The 22,962-nt window shown below is 49.5% G+C and overlaps 1 protein-coding gene across 2 annotated transcripts in view; it reads left to right on the top strand.

Moving 5' to 3' along the window:
- TTLL11 (tubulin tyrosine ligase like 11) overlaps nt 1-22,962 on the top strand; it is a 190,583-nt gene that overhangs the window by 147,937 nt on the left and 19,684 nt on the right. Inside the window, exons 7-8 of one of the 2 annotated variants that reach the window (XM_037142176.2) lie at nt 73-324; nt 8,793-8,899. In XM_037142176.2, the coding sequence (XP_036998071.2) occupies nt 73-324; nt 8,793-8,899 (359 nt within the window). The remainder of the gene's footprint in view (nt 1-72; nt 325-8,792; nt 8,900-22,962) is intronic. The other variant, XM_053656254.1, reaches the window with a different exon arrangement.

Raw genomic sequence — 22,962 nt, forward strand, 5'->3', positions numbered from 1 at the left:
GAAACTGCTCCCTGTCTGGGGCAGGGCTCACCCCAGTTGTCGGTCCGATCATTAATGCCTTGTGTGCTTCAGGTCTCAGCAGCTGGAGAAGCCGGAAGCTGGAAAGGAAGATCCTTCTGACAGTGATCTGGCCATCGCCTCAGACGCCAACCCCAATCCCGAAGCCCACCTGCCCTCCATCTGCCTCAAGCAGGTGTTCCCCAAGTACGCAAAGCAGTTCAACTACCTGCGCCTGGTGGACAGGATGGCCAATTTGTTCATCCGGTTCCTAGGAATCAAGGGGACAATGAAGTTGGGACCAACAGGCTTCCGTACCTTCATAAGGTCAGTGAGCCCAGCCCCTCCAGCTTGGGCTTTGGGCTTGGGTAGGGTCCAGCCCCACCTCTGGCTGGTTCAGTCTGTCTGACTGCTCCTGGCAGGGGTCTATCTGTCAGCGTCCCCTTTGGGGTGGGATCGGCCCAGTGTCTTATTTGTTGAATGAAGTAATGAATGTTTCAAGTGTGGCAGCAATCACAACCTTATGCTATGGTTAAAAACAATTCTGTGCTACCTTGAACTAGGTCCTTAAACCTCCTATAAAAAATAAGCCCGTGGGCTCAGACAGACCTGGGCTTCGTAAACCCAGCGAGTGTCCTCCCAGCGGCACGTGGCTGAGTGTGGAGCGTTCATGAAGCTGCCGCAGAGAAACAAGGCACATATTCCAAAGTGTCGACTTCAGGAGGAAAAAGTTAAATAATTCAGTGGATAAATAATTTAATACGTTTGTTCTACTATAAGAAATAACAAGCTTGTATTATAGAGTATAATACAAATTTTGCATGATTTTAAAGATAAAACATGAGATTTTTTTTCTTTGCTGAAGCCTACAAAATAAGCCATTGCCACTTGATCTCCTGAGATTATTTGCTCTTTGTCTCTGCCTTTGGGGCTCTTGGGGCGATCCGGCAGTGCTTATCAGCATTAGCTGCGTAACCCGTAGGCAAGTTAAGGACACCTCAGAACCTCAGTGGTCCTGTAAAATGGGGGGAAGCTGCCTGCACCCCAGGGTAGTGTGGTGTACACCTCAGAGAAACTGTCTGCCAACACTCAGTGTCATCGTTGTTTTTCTCATCGTTGGTTTTAATATTTCTACCATGCACCCAAAAGTCACGCTCTTCGTGGTTTGTTCACTAAAGCAAATAATTAGGAGTCTGGAATCAGAAAGCAGTTTTGTCACACTTTTCTCTAAGAGTGTTTTATAAACTCTACAGCCCTCAGATATTTCTGAGGTAGGATGGTAAACAAGAGTATGAGCGGAATTTTTGCCTTTGCAGTAACCCTGAAGTAGTACTTGCTTAGTGATTTTGAGGAGGACTTTATGTTCATTCCAGGGGCAACAGGAAAGCCCAGGGGAAGAGCACAGGATTTGGGGTCTGGCTGCAAAGCCAAGTGCATCACTGTGTGGCCTTGGGCAAGTCCCTTGTCTTCCCTGAGTCTCAGGCTTCCCTCATCTATGAAGTAGGCATAATGCCCCCTACCTTGCAGGGTTACGATGAGGTTGGGCTGTAACATATCACAGACCACAGGGCCCAGGGCCTGGTTCAGGGGAGCTGTTTGTTAAATGGGAGTTTGATGGTTATTATTCCCATCGGGCCAAGGAGATGTTCAAGAAAGACAACAGATATGTGTTATTTCCCCAAGAATACCACCTAACATGATGCCCTCTGACTCATTTAGGAATTGCATTTGTGTAGTAATAGATAACTACCTATAACTGGTTGAGATAGTGCAATTAGTTTTTGTCATACAACAGGAAGTTTGGCAATGGGGCTTCTAGGGCTGGCTAATGACTCCATAAAGTGATCAGCACCCCACTTTCTTTCTTTCTGCTCATCCCTCCTAAGCATGAGCTTCCAGCTTCAGAGTTGCCTTCTGGTCACAAGGTGGCTGCTCAAAATCCAGCCATTACAGTCAAGTTCCAGGCAGAAAGAGGAAGAAGGGAGGAAGAGCAAAAGCCCTCTGCTAAATTAATTAGACCCTTTTAAAAGCTTTCCAGAAGGTGTGTTCAATGACTTCCACTTCCGTCTGTCTCCTTGGCCTCCACCATCTGCATGGAAAGCTGGAAAGTAGAACTTGCTAACTGTGTATACCACTGTCCCAATATAATGAAGAGGGGGAGGAGAAAAATAAATAGATATTCTCTGTCCCTTTGTGACTACTGTGGCTTGGGACATAGGGGAACAGCTCTGTGACAGGGGCCACAAGTCATGAGGGCCCCTGTGGCACTGTGGAAGTGTGCAGAGTCCCAGGGGAATGGTGAGGGTGAGCTGTCTTCCCTCAGCATCACAGGTCCAGGGGCTGAGAGCTTCTGGAGCAAAAACAGGAGCTTCCTGGGCCCTTCCCACCGCCTGCACTGCTGCACAGAAGAGTCCATTCAAGGCACATGAGAGTGAGGGATGGCTTGGCTGCATGGGGACCACAGTCTGGGTGCTGCAGGGGACCTTGATCCTGGGACACCTGCTCGGTCTCAATCTTGTGTGGGAGAGGACCATGTCTGGTATGACCCAACAACTTCTCCTGAGTACCCAGTAGCCACTGAGCAATTAGAGGTCAATAATGGCACCCCACCTACCCTCAGGGGACTCTCAGCCTAACAGACAGCTCGTGGGGAACAAAAAATTAAATGCAGTCCTTTGGCAGAGTCATGGGGTAGCAGACAGAATAGGGGACCCTTTGTCTGCCGGGAGGAATCAAGGCAGCCCCCCGACGGAGGAGGCAGGGTTTGGACTGTTGTAAACGACGTTCACCTGGCATTGAAGGGGGGGGCCACCCATCGGGCGGCGGGAGAGCCCGGGGATGGCTTTCTGCAGCGTCCCACCTGTCCAGAAGCTAGAAAAGGTCTGTCATCCAGGCTAACTGGACGGTGGAAACTGAAATGCTTCCTTTTTATTTCTGATAAAATGCTACTAAAATGTGAGAGAGGGAAAGAGCTTAGAAAAACTAGTAAACCTGAAGAATCGCAGTCCCGGGAAGCCGACAGGGGTGCGGGGCGGGGTCTGCGTGGGCGGGGTCTGCGTGGCGGCGGTGCGCATGTGCTGGGGAAGGAGAGACCCCCCCGCGGTGCTAGTAGCCCCAGCGCTTTTGATTTTTCAAAAGAAACTGGAACTACCGACTTTTCTGTAAAACTTCAATACGTGTATATCAATGTTGGCCATTCAGGAGAAATTTTTAAACCCTTGGTGGGTTCAATCAAAGCGTGGCTGCCCACGGAGACCGCCAGTGTGAGAGAAGCCAAGGCGCAATGGAGAGGGCCGCTGTGTCCACACGCCGCCCTGAAAAGAACACTGAATCGGGAGCGTCCTAGGAGAAGATTCCTAAAATGCGCTCAGACTGGGCCTGGGCTGTGTCAAAAATACCGCTAACAAATCTGCCTCTACCGTGATCGACCTTAAGCTTTTCCATCCCTTTGTTCTCTATAATTAAGGGCATGTGCGCGAAACGCTGATTTTGTGATGTTAGAGACTATTAGCTCCTGCCGCCGTCATTCCCGATCTGTGTTAGCAGGAGTGACAGTGACCGTGAGAAGGGAGCACAATGGGGACCAGGCAGCAGAGCCTACGGACTCAGACGGCGAGCCCCTCCCCCGACGCCACCAGCAACTGTCCTGAGTAATTAAGATGCAGGAAGAAATGGAGAAAACGCCGCACAACCGTTAGCGGGTTTTTCCTTTTTAAAATGTATCAAGAGATCCCAAGAGCAACTTAACTGTAAAAGAAGGTACTCTGCTTTTAGATTTACCTGAGTCTGCTCAGCCTTGCCAGCTAAATTTAATAGCAGGTGTTTTCTCTTGCTAACAGCTCTTCTCTCTCCTTCGTGCTTTGTTTAAATTTTGCTTCATTATGAATTAATAATATTTATGCCATATGTTGAGTTGAACCAAGTGCCCTCCTCTGCAGCGCTGCGCAGGAGACAGACGCTGACTGTTCAGAGCCTCCTTTCAGGGCTGCCACTCACAAGGCAGAGGTCGAACTTGGCTTTCATCTCCACCACCCACTCTCTCTCCCAGTTCCTCCAAGAGAACTGGAAGGGACAAAACAGTAAACATTCCGGTTGAGTTTTTTTTCCAGTGGCCATCTCTCATAGCACGCGCTGCACAGATCAGCAATTTCAGGAGTGAATTATGCTAACACCAGCCTGGCCATATTCTGTTTTCCTCTTCCACCAAAAAATGAGAAATAATGAACTGTCGCTCTATCTAGACTGAACTCTGTCTAACCAGCTTTTTGCGTCATTTCTTCGGGAGGCACATAATAGTAGCACAAATTACCATGAATTAAGTGCCCCTTTTCCCTATCTCTTTATTATTATTATTTCACAGTAATTGCTGGGGTGTGGAGACTTCTCCGTCTCTGAGAAACAGAAATGATCTGATTCTTTAGTGCAACAGCTTTCTTGGAGGGAAGCGCATTTTGGTTCTTTTCCTGCCCCTGGATTACTAATGCGGAGGGGCGTCCTGTGGAATGCGCTAAGAACGTGGTCTCCAAGTGCATCCTACTCAGGATTTGACATCCGTGTACACGTGCTGCATTTTCCATCTCGAAGCCTGAAAACCAGGCCACTCCCCACAGCGAGCTGATTTCTGGGAAGCGGAGGCAGCCACTCCACACCCCGCACACTCTGGCTCCGTGTGGGGCGTTGCCTCTCGGAGACCCCTGCTCACCACCCCTTTTGTGGCCTCTGAGCCTGGTCTCCTTTTAAACTAAAGAACAGTTTCCTCTTTCTCCTTTTTACTCCCTTCTGCCTCCTTTTCTCATAAGGAGATGTCAATATGTTTTCTAATTGGTAGTTGTGGGGGGGGGTATTCTCTTAAGAGGCAACGTGGTGTGTAAGAATGTTCTGGAATGGAAGCTAAGGGGCCTTGCCTCTCCTCTGTCATTAACTCCTCTGTGACTGTGGAAATCCCCCTCTTCTGCGATGACCTCTTTTTGGCACCATTGTGAGTACTGGGAGATCAGTGACCTTTAAAATAATGTATACATTATAACCTGGAGTTTTCTTTTTCCCCTCCTTAGATATTTAAGTGGTAGTTTTTTTTGTATGTTTTTAAACAAATATTGGTCATCTGTTAGCTTTCACCTTATAGACACCTCTCCAGGAAAAATAGGCTCCTTGTCTGCACAGAGAAAGATGGACACACAAAAATTCTATAAATAGGATTTCATGGAGTGGAAAAAGTTGGTGTCTACATTTCCCATGAGATGCCAGTAGTTGTTGAAAGGAAATGGGGATGATAGTTTCAAATCTTTCTATACTTAGGGTCCTAGTGAACTTGAATGATTTGCGACTCTCTCCCCATCACACGTGACCAAATTCCTTTGATTACAAAAACAAAACAAAGCAAAAACTGGTTCTGCATCATGGAGGAAGGCTGGGAGCTGCTATTTGTCCTTTCCCCACAGGTACCAGCACTAAGCTCGTCCTTAAAATAGTTTCATACAGTGAGTAGCCTGATTCTTGTTGTAGGAATAAGGGAACTTAGATGCAGAGCGCTTCAGTGACCTGCTCAAAGTCACACAGCAAACTCAAGGTCCCAACTCAGGTGCATTGGACTTGAATTTCACAGTGCATTTCTTCTGTGTACATTTCTAGCCCGTTTTTTTTTTCCTTAGGAATGTTTCTGGCTTCTCATGTTACCATATTGCTTGGGCTTCTCTTCTACTGAAGAATTTATCCTTTAGTCATTTGAAGAACTGCATTCCAGGACACAAGGGGAAACTGTTTTCAGTGGTTAAGAGCTACCAAGACTTCACGTTTTTACCCCCAGGCTCTCAGATCACTTCCACTTCTGAGAGCGGTACCCAAGGCCCAGGATACTGCCTTGGTGTAGTGGACACAAAATAAATTCTGCATTTAGTGGATGGGTGGATGACAGTTCATTCCCTTTCGGAGTCTATCAGCATTGCCTGATGACCACAGGGACACATCTGGGAGAACCTGGATCCCAGTGACCCATCCTCTTCCCACAGGGCTCTCTGGAGGCTCCAGCTTTCCTGGGCCCCTCCTGAGACTTTGTGTCTTGAATCCCGGGTTCCTCCAGGGGCCCTGGGCCTGGCCACTTCCTGACTTCTCCTCAAAACTCCCAAGTCCACTCTCCTCCGGGGGAGAAGAGAATGTGAGTCCCAACTGTGAAATTTCAGGCAAATCATGTCCTTTCTCCTGAATCTCAGCTTCGCCATCACTGAAATGGAACTAAGAACGCCTCCCTCATAGAGTCGTAATAAAGATCCAGAGCACTAAATGGGCAGGAAAAGGCCTGGCTTGCAGATGGTGCCCCCCCCCAAGTGTCTACAGAATCAAAATCCTTTTGCAGCACTTCCTGTCTGCTGCAGCCAGCAGGATCCCTCCCGTCCCCGCAGCAGATGTTGCGATCGACGGTACTTGCGGGTGTCTCGAGGGAGGATGAGTTTCCTTGGAAAAGGGATAAATGGAGAATTCTTTCTGATAAATTACGGCTCCTGCTAACGGTTTGACACTTCCATTTTCTACCTGTCAGGGAAAAAATAACTATATACCAGCGGTCAGTTCGGTTTTGCTCTTTGTACTCTATTAACCTGCAGAGGCAGGCAGCGGAGCTCCTGTCCTGCGCAGGAGCAGGAGCCCAGAGGACCCTGAAATGATAATTAGAGAAAACCATGGCCGTTCCTGATGAAGCTTTGGAAATGAGCCGAGCAGGTTGTTCGAAGGCCTTGGGAGACACGGAAGCCCCACCCCGGCGGGACCCAATAGAGATAGCCATCTCAGTGACAGGGGACATGAAAAGCTCTGTGTCCACTGACATGTTGTTACTGGGGCTCAATAACTGTGTGCTGATGTACTTTGAAGTCTGCCATGGTGACTTGTGATTGAAATACGGAGCCGGCCCAGGAGGAAGCAGGATGTGAATGGATGGCTTCAGAAATATGTGTGGGGCGGGAAGAAAGGAAGGCGGGGCGGGAGCCAGCAAATGTGCCAGCATGCGAGGAGCCCCGGCCGCGTCCAGGCACCATGCTGGCACGCTCCCAACCGCCCTTGTTAGGGGCGTGCGTGGATTTGGAGAGGGGCCTCTGAGATGCCCAAACCCTGCTTGCCAATCAATCTCTGGCCTGCCGGGTTCCTCAGGGAGCTAGTCACACAAGGGAGGATGATAAATGGGAAACCAAAGAACCACTTTATCATTAGCTGCGGCAATGGATGTGCACACGTTTGGAAAGTTGAAAGCAGCATTGAATGCAGTTCAGTCAAATGGACAGCTGGCCCCGGGGTGCAGCTTTCAGGATTTTCAGGGCAGAGTCAGCCAGTGCTAGGGCTCACCTCACAGCACGATTCTGTCTGTGCGCTGCGCTGGGCAGAGCGCAAGCCCTGGCACGCAGACGTTGACCGGCGAGCAGCGTTTCTCCAGGACAGACAGGGCCACTCGCCTGGAGGGCCACTCGCCTGGAGGGCAGCCTCGGGCAGCCTCCGATGGGCCGAGATGGCGCCAGTTCTGGAAGAGGAGAAGAGGAGAAAAGGGGAGAGAGAGACCAAGAAGGCAACCAGCAGTTGCTGGGAACCAGCCAGGTGCCAGGCACCATGCTGGCTCCTCACCTCATTTTCACAACTGCCATGTAGGCGGCTATTATTATCTTCATTGAAGGATCAGCAAATAAAGGCTCAGCGGTTTAAGTAGACGGCTCGGAGTCGCAGGAGTTCAGTCCTGGTCTGGCGCATGCCCTCATCGTGCTCTTTTCAGTGTGCCAGACTGCCTCCCCACACTTCCAGACCTCGCCCCTCTGAAAAAATACAAGTGGGGAGAAGGAGGATTCTAAACATCCCACCGTGGCTTGGACAGGGCACACACCACTGCTGACATCAGACTAAAAGTTGGCCATTTCAGCCTCTCTGCTCCCAAACCAGGGCACACCTAAAACTCAGAAGCCTGCATCTCCCTCCTCCTGTCCTTTCCAGTGACTGCCCTAAAGCCGGGAAGGAGCACTGAGCCCCCCACCCGACCCCGAGCAGTGCTGCCTCAGCCCACGAGATGGGGCGTGGGGAGCCTGTGCCACTCTGCTCTGTGAGTCTTTGGCTTGCTGTGGCGGATTCGGGCCTCCATAAAACCTTCAGGTGACAGACAGATGGGCGAAGTACAGAGGCCCCAAGCCCCAGCCTGCAGATTTGGCCCCAGGATCCTCCTGGTGAGCATTTTCAGGGGGGAGTCACTCTGCACAGCAGTGACGCTGTCAGTGGGTCCCGGTAATGTGCTGCCATCACTGGGTCCTCTGAGCGTGCGACCGTCAGCTGCCTGGACACTGGCAGGGGAACACAGCACTGCAGGTCCAGCTCGTCTCCTCCAGAGACTGGTGGAGGTGAAGGTGCAGACGTTTTCCCTCTGAGCAGACAGAGCCTGAGTAGGCTGTGCAGGGACAGGCCAGCACACGTGACTGTAGGGAAGACCACCTGTTTTATAGGTGGGGAAACTGGTTAACCAGGGCCATCTGGCTTGCAAATAGAGGAGCCAGGTTTGACTCAAGACTTGCCCTCCGAAAGTCCTTGCCTTCTGCAGCCCATTAAAGCCCTAATTAGCCCAGCTGAAGGAGCCCACATGCTCTAACCTGAAGTCACGGTACATTTCCAGCCTTCTCTCCCACCATTCCCTGCCATGCACCCTTCATTAATTCCAGCTTTGGGAAGGGGGGGGCCTGTTGGGCAGGGAGTGCAGCCCGGGCAGAGGCATGGATGCAAGAGGGACCAGGACCAGTTTGGTGCTGTGGTGACATGTCCCCTCCTGTCTTCTGCAGGAATTGCAAGCTGAGCAGCAGCAGCCTGTCCATGGCCGCCGTGGACATACTGTACATCGACATCACAAGGAGGTGGAACTCCATGACCCTGGACCAGCGGGACTCAGGTACCCAGTGACTGACCTCCACCACGCCCTGAGTTCAGAGAGGGGTGGGCAGTACATTTTCTATTCCTTCTCTTTCAGGGTCAAGATGTGGGGAGGAGAAAGGTTATTCTCTCAGCTTGAGGGATTGAGCAGAATTTGAGTGCAGGGACCCTGTCTGCCACAAGGCTGTGACCACCCAAATTCTGACTCCCACATTGGAATCCCTCATTCTTGCTAAGGCTTTTGATTCCATTCACATGGGGAATACTCTGTTACCTGTTCATTTGCTCATCCCTCCACGCACACACACTGAGCACGTGCTGCGCCAGGGCCTGGACAGACTGCAGTGAAGAGCGCTTGTTCTCAGCTTGAAAAAACTCTCCGTCGATTGGGAGGCAGAGAGGAGCAGGTTCTGTGCTGGGAGGAGGGAAGTGCAGGGGCTCTCAGGGCACCAGAGGGGGCCCCACGGCAGTCATCCCGTAGGACGGGATGCGATAGCTCGTGAACAGGGTAGGATAGACCCCGCTCTGGCAGGGCTGCTGCCTGGTCTCGGCACCGACAGCTGTGAAAGGCTCTGGGAACCGCAAGCGGCTTAGGGGGGCTGGAGCAAGAAGGGAGGGCGAAGGGGCAGAGATGGGGTTGCAGGAGCTGCCAGGCCCTGAGGGCCACACGGAAGTTTGCTCCTGGTCCTCCAGGTTCCGTGGGGTTAAGGCTTCAGTTGGAAAGATCCACCGTTAGGTGGATGAATTTCTGATCTTTTTTCACACAAAGGGCATTTTTCTACAAAGTCACAATAATCGTACCTGACGTGTACAGCTAGCTCCTCACACAGGTGCCAGGCACTTTCATGCACATGCCCTCATTAGATGTCCCCGTGCTGCAGGCATTGCCAGCCTCACTTCACAGGTGAGTAAACTGCAGCTCAGGTCACCTGGCACCCAGCTTGCCCTCCCAAAGGGACTCAGGGGAGGGGGCACCCAGGGGAGCAACTTTCTCCCGAGATTTGGTGGAGAGGACATGAAATCGGAAGCTGGGAGATCCAGGTTAGAACCGATGGTGCCTTTTGTACGATGTAAACTCGAAAAGCCATCTCACCTTCTCCTCTCCATGCCCAGTTCCATAACTGGTGCCAACAACCCCTGCTCTGCAGGGTGCCCGAGGCCTCCTGTGTCCGTGCCTGCGGAAGCCTAAGGAGCCCTCAGTGCAGTTGCAGGCAGTGAATTGTATTAGCAGGCACCACCTGCACCGACGGCTCCCTAGGCCCGTCCGACCGACCGCTGACAGCAGAGCCTGCACGCACCTGCGGTCTGCCCTCTCCTGACTGCAGGGACCGGCAGGCTTCGTGCCCAGGCTTCCTTTGCTGACAGGCTGCACAGTGGTAACGATGCTCCCGGCTGCCCACTGTTGCGAGTCTCCCCCATGCCAAGCCCTCTGCCGGGCCCTTTATGTGCGCAGCGCTGGCTAGCATCCTTCTGGATGCAGGCACGATTATCTCCATTGTACAGAGGAGGAGACCGAGGCTCAGAGGCAGAGATGGTGGGTCAGGCTCTTGGTTGCTTTGTCCTATGAATTGGTCCCAGAGTCAGATGACCACCCAGCTCCCAGCCCTGGGGAACACCAGCACTCGATGAATACACAGGGTGTGTGTTCCGAGGTGTCTTTACAGCGGTCGCTCCCTCACAGCCTTCCCTGGCAACCGGGCGAGGCTGGAGATGGAGTGTCTTCAGGAGAGGCAGGCAGATTAGTTATCATCGCGAGGGCCAAGAGCGCTCGTGTGACAGTCGACAGTCGAGCAGAGAGCTTTCTGCTGACGCCTTCAGAAAGTGAAGAAGTGTGTGCTCTGTGAGCTGAGTGAGGGGAGCCATGGCGGGATCCTGTGGGGGGGGCCGATGAGGGGGCGGGGTGCCAGTGGAATTATTAAATATTGAAATTGATCAGGAGTAGCAGCAGGAAGCGATTTATCATGTTTTATTGCTTCAAACTAGCATTACCATCTGGCCCATTGTTAATTGCGAGTAGCTTTTCCTGTTTTGTTTGCCTCTTAAATTGCTCCCTTTAAGCGGAATCCATGGGGGCCGTCGGCAACACAGCCTTGGTGAGGTTTTCTGAGGTCTGCCAGCTTTCTGGGGTCTGCTGACCAAGCCAAGGAGATGAGGAAAAATACTTATTTTTAGCCCATTCTGACAAACAAATCCTGGGCTGGGACCTTCCAGGCCTTTCCCCGCCTCTGCCTGAGTGCGTGGAATAAGAACGGTGATCACTACAGTTTCGAGACCATCTCCTAGGTGCACAGTTGCGGCTGATTCTCACACTGACCTTCGAGAAGGGTGACTGTACCTCATTTTACAGATGAGGATCCTAAGGCTCCAAGAACCAAAGGGACTTGTCCCATAGCCACTGAGTAGCAGAAGTCACATTTGAACTCAGGCCTCCTGCCTTCTGGCCCTCCCGGCCCAGGACATGTCCCCAGTCCAGGGTCCACCCAGCAGTGCTCTTTTATTTGATTGACTGAGGAGGGGTGGGGCTTGTGAAGCAGGGAGTTGAAAAGTCAACTCCCAGAGCACAAGACCTGTGGAGGAAGGAACAGGAGTGGGAGGCGGTGTGGAGTCCAGATGCCTGTCTCCCCTTCCTGCCCCCTTGCGCTTACGCCCCTGTTTTCATTGCTCCTGAAAGGAGCCTCCAGGGCCTGGGGCAGAGCTAGTGCAGGCTGTGCTGGTGATCTCAGGACACTGCCATCTCACGCTGGTGCCAGCCAGGGCCCTGTCCTCGCCTTGGGATGCCCTGATTCTCAAAGAGAAGGAGCTTCCGAAGCCTTTCACATTCTTAGGACCATTCAGGAAGCTATTGGATGGCCAAAGAAGACATCTGTGGCTGATTGGTGGTTTTCCTTTTGGCAAGTGGCAGCAAGGAGACGAAAGGGCCCTTCCTTCCCCCCACGGTGCCGAACCCAGGGCTTCTCAGATAACTCCTGGCCAAAGGGGTAGGTACCGTGTCCCAGAGCCCCCGTGGGGCTGACAAGAAGGAAGTCAGAATGGTAGTAGGACATGGGATCTCATTCTCAAAGGGCACACACTCATTCATTCACAAAGAGTACTGAATGTTTGAAGGTGTTGGGCCCTATGGAAATATAAAGAGTGAATTTATATTTACAGATCCCACTTTCAGGAAAATAATAATAAGAGACCATTTACTGTGTGACATTTACTATATGTCAGAACTGAAAAATGCTTGTTCAGAATTATCTCCTTTAATCTCACACCACCCTGCGAGATAAGGGCTCTTATTCCCTGTTGACAGATGAGGAACCTGAGACTAAAAGAGGTGACTGTAAATTGATGTGGCAAGTGTTCCAATGAGGACACTGCATTAGAACCAAAAGCAGTCAGCCCATTGCCTTTCCATTATACCCGGAGTCTCTAGCCTTGCAAGTGCAAAGGATGCACAGTTGACACATGTAATCAGGCATGGGCAGAGCTCCATGGGGGAAACAAGGGAAAGTTCTGTGCAGGTTAGAGACAGAACAGGTATAAAGCACTGAGGCTCTCAGTTGCTTTGTCTCCTAACTGGTCCCGGAGTCAGATGACCACCCAGCTCCCAGATTTTGGGTAATGCCAACACTCCCCAAACACAGTGTGGCATGCGAACCAGAACAGGCACTGCGTGCCCTGTAGCCCTGAGGGCCCGGAGCATGCAAAGAGGAGCTCGCTCAGTGCCCAGTAAATGTCTGATGAGCAGATGAATGCCAAAATTTAAAAAGCCCCCAGCCCCAAAGCAGGCAGTTCTGAGTGTGAGAACCTTGGCTCAGGGTAGCGGTGGTCTGTTTGGCAGGGTCTCCCTTTCCTCTCCTCACTGTCCAGCGTGAAAGGCCAGCCTATCTGGATAAGGTCACCACCCAGCACCCTCAGCAGCTGTATCCAAGTGCCCACGCTCATACTTCGCCGTCCCCTTCCCAGGGGCCAGCTCAGATCAGTCCTGATGAGACTTAGGTGCCCGCTAAGGGGGTTGGTTAAGCAGATTCCTAAGGCTTGAGAGCTTTTAGAGCCTATTCTTGAAATGGAGAAGGAAAATGATGGTTAAAAAGAAGGGGGGAAAATAGTGAGGAGGAAAACTAATAAGAATAAGCATGCATGTTCTAAAATCTAAATCTCAGACCATCCTTTTGAATAAGCTTGTTTTCAATTGTCTTGTTTTGCTTTTTAAGATTGGGCCAGGTGCATAAAATTGGATTAATCATAATCCTTGGTTCATGAGACACTTTCATCCTGGCCCAAGCATAGCCTACTTTTACTGAGTTAGCTGTTTGAGAACTAGTTCTTTTTTTAAGTATATTTTATTGATCATGCTATTACATTTGTCCCATAAGGACTCTTATTCCATTAGAGTGTCCCCCTCCACCTTGCACCTTCCTTCCTCCCTCATCTCCTGCACCTTAGTTAATGTCCATGGGTCATACATATGTTCTTTGACTTCTCCATTTATCATACTATTCTTAACCTCCCCCTGTCTAGTTTGTATCTACCATTTATGCCTCTTATTCCCTGTACCTTTTCCCCCATCCTCCCTCTCCCCCTTCCCACTAATAACTCTCCATGTGATCTCTATTTCTGTGGTTCTCTTTCTATTCTAGTGGTTTACTTAGATGGGTTTTTTTTTCTGTTTAGGTTCAGTTGTTGATGGTTGTGAGTTTGTTGTCATTTTACTGTTCATATTTTTTATCATCTTTTTCTTAGATAAATCCCTTTAACATTATTTCATATAATAAGGGAGCTTGGTGATGATGAACTCCTTTAACTTTACCTTATCTGGGAAGCATTTTATCTGCCCTTCCATTCTAAAAGATAACTTTGCTGGGTAGAGTTATTTGGGATGTAGGTCCTTGCCTTTCATGACTTTGAATACTTCTTTCCAGCCCCTTCTTGCCTGCAAGGTTTCTTTGGATAAATGAGGTGATAGTCTTATGAGAACTGCTTTGTGGGTAACTATCCCCTTTTCTCTTGCTGCTTTTAAGATTCTCTCCTTATTTTTTATCTTGGGTAATGTAATTATGATGTGCCTTGGTGTGTTCTTCCTTGGGTCCAACTTGTTTGAGATTCTCTGAGCTTCCTAGTCTTGCATGTCTATTTCCTTCTCCAGATTGGGGAAGTTTTCCTTCATTACTTTTTCAAGTAAGTTTTCAATTTCCTGCTGTTCCTCTTCCCCTTCTGGTACCCTTATGATTTGGGTGTTAAAACATTTAAAATTGTTCCAGAGGTTGCTAAGCTTCTCCTAATTTTTTTTGAATTCTTGTTTTTTCATTCTCTTCCAGTTAAATGTTTATTTCTTCCTTCTGTTCCAAATTGTTGATTGGAATCCTGATTTCCTTCCCTTTACTATTGGTTTCTATACATTTTTCTGTATTTCACATTTCATAGCCTTCACTTTTTCCTCTATTTTGCTACCATACTCAACCATTTCTGCAAGCATCTTGGTTACCAGTGTTTTGAACTCTGCACATGATCGGTCAACTATCTCCTCATTGCTTAGTTCCTTTTTTAGAGTTTTGATATGTTCTTTCATTCAGGCCATATTTCTTTGTCTCGGCATGCCTGTTACTATTAAGGAGTGGAGCCTTAGGTGTTCACCAGGGCGGGGAAACCCACGTTGCTGCATTGTGGTGCTATATGTGGGGAGGGGTCAGAGAGGGAACAATGCCACTTGCTCGGCTCTTGCCCAGCTTTCAGTCCCTTCCCCGACTACCCACAAGTGAATTGGGCCCTTCTGGTGCAGATTCCTGGGTGGGTGGGTTTGTGTATTTTCTACGATCCTGTAGGTACCTCCCACAGACTCTCCTGTGGGACTGGGAATTTCTTCCACCACTGCGATACCCCTGATTTTGACAGCCAGTGGTTTGGAGGCTTCGTTTCCCGGTGCTGGAACCCTGGTTTTCAGGGTCTGTCTCGCTCCCCAATCGTCCCTCCTGGTTTATCTGCATGGGAATGTGGGACTGCCAGTCCAGAAGCTGCTGTCTCACCTGTCCTGGGCGGTCACCCGCCACCTTGCCTCTAGTCCTCTCCACCTGGACTTCCTGTGTTCACCCCTCCACGAGTCTGGGTGAATTTTTCTTCTTTAGCTGCTTAGTTGTTGGGCTTCCATACAGTTTGGTTTTATGACAGTTCTGGTTGTTTTTTGTTTTTAAATGTGTTGTTGTCCTTCTTTTGGTTATGCAAGGAGGCAAAGTGCATCTACCTATGCCTCTATCTTCCAAGTGTCTCTGGCTTAGTTGTTTTGAATAATGGCATAAGCATTCATTACCTCACCACCCAAGACAAAAACTCGGACTTGACAATAACCCACACGTAACACGTGGCTCTTCTCAACACCAGCCCACGCCCCACCTGTCCCCCCCTCCCCCAAGGAACTCTCCTCTGCGTCCTGTGCTCATCGGTCCCTAAATAGGCTCATCTTCTTCTCTGTTAGAATGCCAATGACTTTTCGAGAACTGGGTGGAATTTAGTAATATGCAATCTCAGTCTCCATCAGGCCAATGTAATTGTCATTGAAAAAAATGAAAGACTTCAGTTTCCAACGTTAGAATTTCTGGGAGAGCACAGGAATCCAAATGAGGGCGTTATCCGCAAAGTGGGGGTGTGGTAGCCCTCTTATTGCCCAGCGCCAGATGAAGAAACAAATTTGTCAGTGCAGGTGAAGTTATTTCATGTAAACTGCACTCACAAGCCCCTCCTCTTCCTCACTGAGAGACTGCTCTCAACTCTTCCTGGAACGGAATTTCATTTCTCTGTGGTGAGAGACCAGAGCGGAATCAAGAGTAGACCATATACTTTAAAGGACGTATTGCTGGTGTCATCCCGGAGAGGTAAACACCTCACTAGCCAAGGGGACACTGGAGCCCAGCACCTGGGCATCTCATCCATGCCTCACACAACGGGTGTCTCAGGGCTTCTGACCCTGAACAGCTCTGTCTACTTTGCAGCCAGACATGTTGCTGTTTTGAGATATCAGCTAACGGTCTCTCCCAGGGAGCAAGGGAAACGTGGTGGCCAAGCAAGAGAAAATGGACTGGAGAGTTTTTCCCACACCCCCTCCTACTCTACCAGTGTAAGCATGGGCATGCCACACAGGTGTGTGTGCAGCACACGTGAGCACACACACACCCCTTGTTTACAGAGAGAAGTCTAGGGGTGGCATGGGTTAATGTCTGATGTATGCTACAGACTCCTTGACCAAAGTAAGAAATATTTCTTCCACTGCTTGGAGACCACCTGAGCCATGCCGCCTCCTTCCCGGGGCTGCCTGGGTTTGATTGGCAATGTACCCAGAGCCCGTGGCTCTGGGAGCAGCCAAACCTGCCCCCGAATCTGGGCTCACTGACTCGTCAGCTGTGTAGCCTCTGCAAGTTACGTACCTGCCTCTGCGCCTCGTGCTCACACTCTGTCAAGTGGAGATAATGATGCCACGGACGAAGTGGGACAAGCCTGGGAGGCACTCTGAGTGCAGTCCGCTGGGGACACCCAGGAAGCGCGGCCACTACTGTTGTCATGTCACTCGAATGGTGCCCCTGTCTCAGGACAGGCGTCCTCACGCCTACTCATGCTGGGCGCTCGGAGGTGCTGGGGACAGAAAAGGAGTGCCTGCCTCAAGACACATCATGGGAGAGGGAGGGGGCCCCCGGACTGTGCCGGGCCTCCTCTCCTGTTTCCCGAGACCACCCTCGCCCGCCTCGGCCTGCACTGTTGCTGCGCACGGCCTGGCACCTGGCTGCCCCTCCGTCCTACACCACACTGTTGGGCTGGGAAAAGTAACCCCGGGGCCTGAGAGGGGCCCAAAGGCAGGGACGGCAGTAGGAAAGGCACCAGCACAGAGGCCTCGGGGCTGTGGGTCTGAACAGCCAGGACCAGTCTCCCTAGCACCTGCGCTGAGGTGGTCTCCGGGCGACTGGCCCTCACCATTCCTCTGTGTGTCTGCTCTCACACCGGTGAGCACAGGCTGGCTGCTCTGGAATGGCCATGGCTGCCCGCAGCCCTCCCTTGGCGTCACCTCTCAACTCACAGCAGCCTGCCAGTCACTGGTCTCACGACTCCAACTCAGGGAGAGCACCCGAATGAGTGGGGCCTTGCAGATGCCCCGCTATCACCATCCCCCAGCACACTCGCTGCAGCCAGGCAGCCGGCTTCTGTGGAGGTTCTCCACTGAGGTCGCTGGGCTGTGCAGAAAACCCCCTCCCTCTGCACACATTGCCCAGGCTGTCTCCTCCAGAAGCCTTCCTCAGCCCTCAGGCTGGGCTGGGTCTGCCTTCCTATGCGCCCCAACAGCACCCAGCCTTCCTCCTTGACCACACGGCAAGCATGTTCATTAGGTGCCGGAATGGGAGTATGGTGTCTCCCTGCTAAGCCGGACTCTGAGGCAGAGCTCTTCCCGCCTTACGGAAGCCTGGCACTGTGCTTGGCACACAGTAGGTATGCGGCGAACCCAAGGCCCTGATAACCAGCTGATCCTGTGGGTGTCTGAGTCACATTAGTGTCTCCCCCCAACTTTCCTCGGTGGACTCCAGATCCGACCCTGCCTCCTAAATTTCCATCAGCTGGAATGAGCCCCACCGAAATGTATTTGGTTAACAAGGTACTTATTTTTACTTGGAATGTTTAGCACAGCCTTGCTTATACATACACGTGGACGGCCCCCTCCCTCTGAAACTTGGGGGCCACAGATAACAAGGCAGGTTGCACACAGCGCCTCGCATGATGTGTTTGGCACAAGGGACATTCTCCAGCCCTGAAATCATCTTGGAGTCAGATAGGCCTCTCCGGATGCGTGCCTTACACGCTTACGAAACAGTCGGAGTCAGAATTATTTTTAATAAGAGCAAGCGAGCCAACAGAAACTCCAGTTCCCTCTCCCTCACACAGACACTTCTCTGGGGTGTCACAGGCAGGCAGTGCTTTCTGTGATTACACGTCCTCTTGCTGAGGGGCCGCCAGGAGCCCTTTGTTCCCACCCCAGCCCCTTCGTCAGGCCAGCGCCTGTCCTTCATCATCCTCTCCGTCAGCTCTGGGATGCAGGTACCAGGATCCCCGCCCATTGTCTGGCTGACAAAAGGAAAACAAGATGGTTGCTATGCAGCCGTCCCCTTTTCTCCCACTTGTTGCTCACCCTCCCCAGACCTCGCAGGAGAAGCAGCAGCAGCGGGGGAGCAAGTTATGGGGAGAACGTGAGCAGCAGGACAGACAGGCAGGTTCAAGACCCTGCACTTCCCTTGGGAGCCCTGAGAGGGGACACTTCAGCTCTGGGAGCTGCAGCTTCTCTTAGAGCAGGGCAGGAGACACCCACCTTGCCTCCTGAGGATTTAGTAAGGCAGTGAACAGGAGCTCTTTTCTTCTTTGCTTTACCCACCATCATCATTCCTGACGTGTGTGTGTGTGTGTGTGTGTGTGTGTGTGTGTGTGTGTGGTTTACAGGTTACACAACACTTTTTCAGTCCACTTGTTCATACCCTGGTGAGCTCGGTCTTATTCCCAGGACTCCGTGTCAGGAGGAGGAAACCAGGTCTCAGGGGGGGGGGGTAAAGAGGGAGTCGGGGGCAGAGCAGGAGCCCAGTCCTAAACCTCGGTCCTGTGCTGCCTTGGGAAGTGACAACGGTCACAAGCTTCTGAAAATGGAAGAACCATGCCAATCCCAAATGTCCCCTGGCCCAAGAGTCCAGTTCAGTGGTTGAGGCTTCCCTAAGGGTTGGGCAGGTACCTGGTGTCTCTGAACAGTCCTTTGGATGGACGTACCAGTTTGTTAATCCATTCACCTGCTGAAGGACACCTTGTTTGCTTCTGAATTTTGGCAAGTATGAATAGAGCTGCTGTTTGCAATAGTCTGCAGGGGTTTTGCGAACATAAATTTCCAACACAAGTTGGAATCAACACATGATTGCTGGGTTGTATGTAAAAACTGTTTCGCCCTGGCCAGGTGGCTCAGTTGGAGCGTCAACCCACACACCAAAAGGTTGCAGGTTTAATCCCCAGTTGGGTGTGTCTGGGAAGCAACTGATTGCTGTTTCTCTCTCTCTCCCCACCCACCCCTGCCCCACCCCCATGTCCCAGTCCCTAAAATCAATAAACATGTCCTCAGGTGAGGATTTTTTTAAAAACTGTGTTTAGATTTTTGAGAAATCGCTAGTCTTCAAAGCAGCCTCACCATAGCAGATTCCCATCAGCAGTCAGTGAGACTTCCTGTTGTTCCACACGCTGTCAGCACTTAGTATTGTCGGTGCTTTGATCTGGCCAGTCTAACAGGTGTGTGGTGTGTCGTGAACGTTCCTTATTGAGCAGAGGAGTGCCCTCTGTCCCTAGTTTGCTGGGAGGTAGTGGTGGTGGTGTGAGTGGGTGTTGGATTTTGTCAAATGCTTTTCCTGCATCTGTGGATGTGGTCATACGACTGTTCTTCTTCGGCCTGTTGTTAGGAAAGATTTCATTGTTTGATTTTTGGAGGTTGAAGCAGCCTTGCTATACTTACAGTAAATCCCCCTGGTCACAGCTCAGAACTCTACTTATACATCATGGGATTTGATTTGCTAACGTTTTGTTGAGTGTTTTCACATCTATGTTTATGAGAGATATTGGTCTGTAGTTTTCCTTTCTAGAAATGCCATGATCTGGCTTTGGAATTAGGCTAATGCTGACCTCATGAAACAAGGTAGGATGCTCCCCTCTGCTTTGTGTCTGGAAGAGGCTGTAAAGAATTTCTATCATTTCTTTCTTAAATGTTTGGTAGAATTTATCAGTGAAACCATCAGGGCCTAATGCTTTCTTTTTTAGAAGGTTATTAATTGTTAATTCAGTTTCTTTAATACATACATAAGCCTGTTCATATTATCTATTTCTCCTTGTGTGTTTCAGTAAATTGCATCTCTCAAAAAATTGGTCCATTTCATCTAAGTTACCAAATTTGTGGGCATAGAGCTATTCATAGTATTCCTTTAATATCCTTTTAATGTCCATAGGATCAGTAGTGATGATCTGTCTTTTATTTCTGCTATTATTAATTTTAAGTTACAAATTAGTAGTCTAGCACTCTTCTCTCTTTATTTCTTGGTTAGCCTGGCTAAGGGTTTACCAACTTTATTGACCTTTTCATAGACTTACCTTTTGGTTTAATTAATTTTCTCTGTTGAGTTCCTATTTTAATGTTATTGATTGGTGCTCTAATTTTTATTATTTCTTTTTTTTTGCATACTTTGGACTTAATTTGCTCTTCTTTGTCTAGTTTCCTAAGGTGGAAGCTCAGATGATTGATTTTAGATCCTCTATCTTGCCTAATATGGGCATTCAGTGCTAGAAATTTCCCTCTAAGCACAGCTTTCACCACATCCCACAAAGTTCACTAAGTTCTATTTTCAGATTTATTTAGTTAAAAGTATTTTAAAATTTCTCTTGAGACTTATTCTTTGGCCCGTATGTTGTTCAGACATGTGCTGTTTCATCTGCAGGTAGCTGGGGACTTCCTAGCCCTCCGTCAGTTATTAAGCTCTGGTCTAACTGCACTGTGGTCTGAGAACATGCTTTGCATGAACTGCATTCTATTACGTTGTTAAGGTGTGTTTTACGGCCCAGAAGGCAGTCTGTCTTGTGACGGTTCCATGTGGACTGAAAAGAACCTGTGTTCTGCTCTCTTTGGACGACGCATTTTACACATGTCAGTGAGATCCGGTTGATTGATGGTGCCATTCAGTCCGACTGTCCCCGTACCGATTTCCTGCCTGCCGGGTCTGTCAATTCCTGAGAGCAGGGAGTTGAACTCTCCCAGCGTGGATTTGTCTGCTTTCCCATGCACATATTCTGGCACTCTGTTTTCAGCTGTGTACCTGTTATAAAGACTGTTATGTCTTCGCAGAGAATCGACCCTTTGTTATTATGCAGTACCTGCTTTTATCTCTGATGATTTCCCTTGTTCCAAAGTCCGCTTTGCCTGCAATGAATGGAGCAATCCCAACTTTGTTTTTGGCTGAGGTTAGCATGGCCTTTCCCCATCTCTTTACTTTTTAATTCGATGTCTGTGTTTAAAGTAGGTTTCTTATAAACAACATAGAATTGGGCTTTGGTTTTTTAGCCACTCCAATGGGGAAAAAACAGTTTCTTTTTATCGATATATTTAAGCCGTTCACATATAAAGTACTTAATGATATAGTTGGGTTAATATCTACTGTGTGTACAACTGCTTTCCATTTGTTGTACTTGCCCATTGTTTTTTGTTTTTTTTTTCCCCATCCTCTCCTCTTTTCTGCTATCTCTGGGGGGAGGGGCTCAGATTTTATTTACTTACCTTTAGAAGTGAAGGGAAGGAGAGAGGGAGAGAAATATCAATGTATGGTTGCCTCTCATGCGTCCCCTGCTGGGAACTGGCCTGCAACCCAGGCATGTGCCCTGACTGGTAATCGAACCACAATCCTCTGGTTCGCAGGCCCACACTCAATCCACTGAGCTACACTAGCCAGGGCCCATCTCTGGTTTTAACTGAGCATTTTGTATGATTCCATTTTCTTGTCTTTTAACATATCAGTTATGCATATTTTTAAATGCAGCTGTTGTCCTAGAGTTTACAATGCACTTTTCCAGCTAATAAGTTCATTTTCAAATAAGACTGTGCCGTTTCACAGACGGCACAGGGACCTTGTGACAGAACCTTCCCATTCGTGCCTGGTCCCATTGCTGTCACCCACGTTCACTCATTCCTGAGACATCATCACCCAGTACATCGTTGCTGTCACCACTTTAAACAGTAACCTATTGAATCAACTAAGAATAAGGAAAATTAAAAGATTTTATTTTGCCTTCATTTATTCCTCCTTTGGGGTCTGTCATTAATTTGGAAACATCTCCTGTCTTCTCCTTCTGGTCTTCCCATTGCGTGTATATAACACCTTTTATAACTGTCCTGCTGCCCTGGGCATTCTCCCTTTTTTTGCATTCTTTTTTTCTCTTTGCAGTTTAGTTTGTGGTGCTTCTATTGGCGTAGCTTCAAGCCGACTGATTCTGTCTTTGGCCACGTCCAACCTACTGACAAGTCCTTTGAGGGCATTCTTCATTGTTGTTACGGGGTTTTTACTTCTAGCATTTGCTTTAGATTCTTTCTTAGCATTTCCATCTCTTACCTTACATTGCCCATCTGTTCTTGAATAGTGCCTACTTTCTCCATTACAGCCCTTATCATTTTAATTATCTTTATTTTGAATCCCCCACCAGATAATATTCCAACACTGGTGTCACATCTGAGCCCAATTCTGATTCTTCCTTTTTCTGTTCCGACCATGTTTATTCTTGCCTTTTAGCAGGCCTTGTGATTTTTTTGTTGAAAGCTGGACGTGATATATCTGGTACTAACTAGAAATCAAGGTAATCAGGCTTTTAATGCGAGGTTTTATGTGAACCAGGTTCAAGGCTGAACTCTACTTAATGTTTGCTGCAGCCGTAGGCACCAGAGCCTTTCGTTTCCCGGGTTTGCTTTCTTCCCCTATTGTCTTCGGGTTTTCCTGAAAACTCCTTAAATAGAGTCTTGTCCTGCAGCCCACTCGTCTGTCCGCCGCCGCCGTCATGTGGCAGCCCCGTTGGTGTGGTGCGAGGTGCCGGGCAGAGCGAGCGCACTGCAACCCTTCGGTCAGATCACAGGTTCTAGGTGCGCCTGTGCACCTGGGCCACGACTTCCGGAAGTGTTTCTGACCTGAAATTCTTAGTCTTCAAACTCCAATGGCCTCTGAGAAACTGCACCAATCACAGACATTCCAGAAATGTTTATTATGTAGGCACTTTCAGAGACTTTCCATGGGATTCCTGGTGAAATAGGGGCTTAGTCATTTAACCTGAGAAAAAACGGCCAAGCCCTGAGCGTGGGCTTGGTTGGTTGAAGCATCATCCTGTTCACCAAAAGGTTGCTGGTTTGATTCCCAGTCAGGGCCTAGGAACATGCAACATGCCTGGGTTGCAGGTTCGATCTCCAGTTGGGGTACCTATGGGAGGCAACCAACTGATACTTGTCTCTCACGTCAATGTTTCTCTTTCTCTCTCCCTTCATTTCTCTCTCAAATCAATAAGCATACCCTCAGTTGA

The sequence above is a fragment of the Artibeus jamaicensis genome, unplaced genomic scaffold (genome assembly GCF_021234435.1).
Source record: "Artibeus jamaicensis isolate MK-2021 breed Jamaican fruit bat unplaced genomic scaffold, CSHL_Jam_final scaffold_1964, whole genome shotgun sequence".
Taxonomy (NCBI): domain Eukaryota; kingdom Metazoa; phylum Chordata; class Mammalia; order Chiroptera; family Phyllostomidae; genus Artibeus; species Artibeus jamaicensis.